General features: G+C 43.4%; 1 protein-coding gene across 1 annotated transcript; it reads left to right on the top strand.

Moving 5' to 3' along the window:
* The first annotated feature begins 854 nt into the window (after positions 1–854).
* KCNF1 (potassium voltage-gated channel modifier subfamily F member 1) lies at positions 855–3,366 on the top strand. Its single transcript, XM_041420931.1, has 2 exons — positions 855–1,230; positions 1,332–3,366. Exon 2 carries the CDS (start codon positions 1,531–1,533, stop codon positions 2,992–2,994), a length of 1,464 nt encoding a protein of 487 aa, XP_041276865.1. The 5' UTR covers positions 855–1,230; positions 1,332–1,530; the 3' UTR covers positions 2,995–3,366.
* The last annotated feature ends 1,111 nt before the right edge of the window (positions 3,367–4,477 follow it).

Genomic DNA, 4,477 nt, shown 5'->3' with positions numbered 1-4,477 from the left:
ATTCCCCTCTACTGAGAGGTTTTCAGAAGCCAGTAAATTGGAAAAGATCACAACTTGCTGGTGCAGATCATTCTGCTGTGGCCAGAAACAGTTAACTTATGAACTGTAGGTTTTCCTGGACCCACTAAAATCAGCTGTAGAGTCAGATTTAATAATTTAAGGGTGGTAGGTTTCCTGCATGTAGAGGTTCAGGGGGAAAATGTTCACCAAATCCTGGAATTCGGAGAAAACAAAGTAAAAAGGAAATGCTTGTTATTCTACTTCTACTCTTAAAGAGCTGGATGTAGTACAAAGCATTGCTTCTGGTAAGTAGCAGTCACTGAGAAATCATAATAGATGTAAATTACTCAAACCCTCCTCAGGCTCAGCTGACTACAGGTCACAGAAACGTTGCTAAAACTGAGGACCCAGAGCTTTGGGAAACATGCACAGAGTGTAGGGGAAATTTTGCTCCTCATCTGCAACAGAAACTTTATGGTCTCTGCCTCTTTCTCAGACACCAGCAGAAATTAACTCAATGTCCTGACACAGGACAGAGATGCTCTAGAGTGTTGCTCCAGTCCCTCCGAGAGCAAGATATTCTGCCATACATTTATTACCAAAACACGGTATTGCTTCTTCTGGTTTCTGCCCGGAGAAAATGTTTGTGTGTCCTTCTGCAGCTCTGAATGATTTTGCACACGATTATGCTTTGCATGTGATAAAAAAAGGGTTTTAAAAATTCCTTAAAGTTCCTGTCAGTATAGAAACACATCATTGTACCACTGGGCAGGCGTATAAATAGCTGAGAAGGGCTTTCTGTGCAGCTGGTGCTTTGCTGCGTTTCACCAGGAGAGGGTAGAGTTTGGAAAGGACTCCTGGCAGCCTGGGCTCCCTATTGTGCTGGGAAACAGCGAAGGGAAAACAAGCACAAGTTTCTCCTCTGCCTGTTTGCACCGACTGACTATGTGCGAGAGTCAGCAGATGAACTCTGGAAGACCTTAAAGTAAACAGAAAACGGAAAGAGAAACAAAATTCCAAAGCAGCTTTCTAGGGAAGGGTGCGGGGCCGGAGGGAGAAGCCGCGGCAGCTCCCGCGGGCTCGCCCCGCCGCGTCTCCGAGCTGTCACTCACCGCTGCCTCAATCAGAGCTCGGGATTTATCTCTCTGCCGTGGCTTCCAAGCTGTGAACACATATCACTTTTAGAGACAGAATGGGACCTGAAAAGACTCTCGAGCACTGAACAGAGTGGTGAGTTTTATTAAATGGTTTCTTCTCTTTCCAGTCTGCTGGAGCTTTCTAACTCCCTGCTTGCAGGCACAGCAGCCCGATGACTTGTCTTTTCCCTGCAGCTTGTTGCATTCCTCACCAGGCTTTCCCGACCACAGGTTTCTATCAGTAACCTTTCCCACCAAGACTCCAGGGCAGTTTGGTGACATTTGTAACAGAGCTGGCTCGGTGCTGATTTGCTTTCATGAGAGATTAAAACCAAAAAAGCTGTGAAACCAAACAACGGGCTAAAAATCAACCAAAATCCAATACAATTATAAAATGGCAGGTGACTCTAGGTTTCCAGATGTGGACACTGATGGATCAGAAATAAGTGAAGAAATGGAGATTGTGGTCAATGTCGGTGGGGTAAGGCAGGTGTTCTATGGAGATAACCTGAATCAGTACCCAGAAACACGGCTGGCAGAGCTGGTCAATTGTTTATCGGGGGGATACGATAGCATATTTTCCCTCTGTGATGACTATGATCCTGGAAAGAGAGAGTTTTACTTTGACAGAGATCCAGATGCTTTCAAATGCATTATTGACGTGTACTACTTTGGGGAAATTCACATGAAGAAAGGAATATGCCCCATATGTTTCAAGAATGAAATGGAATTTTGGAAAGTGGATCTGAAATTTTTGGATGACTGCTGCAAAGCTCACCTAAGTGAAAAAAAGGAGGAACTGGAAGAAATAGCCCGAAGGGTGCAACTCATTCTGGATGACTTGGGAGTAGATGCCTCAGAAAGTCGCTGGAAAAAGTGCCAAAAATGCATCTGGAAATTTCTGGAGAAGCCAGAATCATCCTATCCAGCTAGAGTGATTGCTGTACTGTCCTTTCTGTTTATTTTGACCTCCTCTGTTGTGATGTGTGTGGGGACCATCCCGGACTTGCAGGTGGTAGATGCAGAGGGGAACCGTATGGAGCACCCGACCCTGGACAGCATCGAGACCGCCTGCATAGGCTGGTTTACCGTGGAGTACGTGCTGAGGCTGATCTCCTCTCCCAACAAACTCCACTTTGCCCTTTCTTTCATGAACATTGTTGATGTGCTAGCAATACTTCCCTTCTACGTCAGCCTGACCTTGACCCACCTGGGAGCCAAGCTGATGGAGCTGAGCAATGTCCAGCAGGCTGTCCAGGCACTGCGCATCATGAGGATCGCAAGGATTTTCAAGCTTGCACGGCATTCCTCAGGGCTCCAGACCCTAACCTATGCCCTGAAACGCAGCTTTAAGGAGCTTGGGCTGCTCCTCATGTACTTAGCTGTTGGAATCTTTGTCTTTTCTGCACTAGGTTATACCATGGAACAAAGTCACCCCGAAACTTTATTCAAAAGCATCCCTCAGTCATTTTGGTGGGCAATCATTACCATGACCACAGTTGGATACGGAGACATTTACCCTAAAACAACACTAGGAAAACTGAATGCTGCCATCAGTTTTCTTTGTGGAGTGATAGCAATCGCCCTTCCCATCCATCCCATCATTAACAACTTTGTCAGGTATTACAACAAACAGAGAGTTTTAGAAACAGCTGCCAAACATGAATTGGAGCTGATGGAGCTAAACTCTGCTGAGGGGAAAGCCGCAGGCTCCAGAAGTGAACTGGAGGATCTTTCAAGGGAAGGCAAAGAGGGTCCTTTTTATAGCAGCCGGATAAAAGTCTCCCACAGTGACACCTTTATTCATCTCCTGTCAGAAGAGAAACACCATAGGACCAGGCTTCAAAGCTGCAAATAAACTGTGAGCTGTTGTCAGCACTAAGCTACAGATCGGGACAACCTGACAATCAGCTATGGAAGGGACTCGCAGATCTGTCAGAGCTGGGAGGGAGCACTGCTTTGCTTTTCCAACATGAATATAAATTAACCCCATGCCTTCTCCATCAACAGTTGGTAAGACTTTACCATTATTAACCCAAAATAAAACAGTAGGACTCCACTGAGATCAGACTGCTTATATTGAGTGTGTTCTGACACAAACCATTTGTAACCATTTCAGAGACTGAGAAGTCCTTCCTGATCCGTAAATGTTCAATGACCCGAATGTGCAACATTGCCAGATCAGAACTTTGTACCTGTGACAATAAAGAGCAGCATCACACAGATTGTGTCTTCCAGGCTCTCTTCAATGCCTTTGCAGCTAGGGGAACTGCTCCTTAAAGAAATTAAAGCAGCCTCTCGTTTGTATTAGATTCAGGCTTACAGCAAAATGTTACAAGCAGTTTGAGCCTAGAGATACTGAAGGTATCAGTATATACTGTGCAGAATATTAGAGTGACTAAATGGCTTTGTTTTGTAAAATGTACTTTGGGGTCAACTTTTGAGTAGGTTTCTGTTCCTCTTTCCAGAAAAAGTGTCATTTTCAATGGGACATGAAACTATATTTTGAGCAGAGATGCAGAACAGAACCAATGTATTTTAAGGAGCAAATTTAAAAATATTTGTTCTAGCTATTAATTACTCATGGTTTATATATGCAGGGATCTTTCAGGAAGGATTTATAATTAAGTAGCTTTTTAAAACTGTAAGTTAAATCACAGTATCTTTAATTCTCTACTAAATCAAGGGAAGTTTATAAGGAAGTTAAATTGAGCAATTCTAAATAAGAAACTTTAACTCTTTGAAAGTAAGTGCACAGAAAGTTTCAGCAAAAATAGTATAGTCTCTAACTGATTTATGGTAAAATTATCTAGCTGACTAAACCTGTTATTAGGTTATTTTTTAAAATAACATACCCTTCCTCTAAAACAATTGCAAACTTTGTAAACAATAGTTTACAGAAGTAGTAGGCACTAATTAGTATCTTATTCATTAATTAATATACTAATTAATCAACACCAGTGTGTAGGTACTATCCTTTCCAAAGGCAAGTACCATCTACATAAGTCTAAATTTGGTTGGTGTAAAAACTGTATGTGTAATAGGTCTGGTGTGTGCCAGAGAAATCCATTGAAACTAGGAGTTATGCCAGCTTGGAGGGAAGGGGAGCACTGGCACACAGATATATTTACATAAATTAGAAGTAGGATCCCAAATGTTTAAAGGGCTACAGTAGCTATCTTTATTTGTTCCCTTTTGGGCTGAGCAGCCCCTGGCCCAGGTGAAATGCAGCAACACAAGCCATGACTTATCCCTGGGCACCTCACGCCCAAGACCTCCCTACAGATCTTTGGGACCTTTTTCCTGGGACATGGGCAAGCAGTGGGCCTGTGGCATCCAGC

The sequence above is a fragment of the Onychostruthus taczanowskii genome, unplaced genomic scaffold (assembly GCF_017590055.1).
Source record: "Onychostruthus taczanowskii isolate IOZ18803 unplaced genomic scaffold, ASM1759005v1 scaffold11, whole genome shotgun sequence".
Lineage (NCBI taxonomy): Eukaryota > Metazoa > Chordata > Aves > Passeriformes > Passeridae > Onychostruthus > Onychostruthus taczanowskii.
This window is presented reverse-complemented; position numbering and strand designations above follow the sequence as displayed.

Coding starts and splice junctions, on each gene's coding strand:
- KCNF1 (XM_041420931.1), top strand. CDS start 1,531: ATGGCAGGTGACTCTAGGTTTCCAGATGTGGACACTGATGGATCAGAA.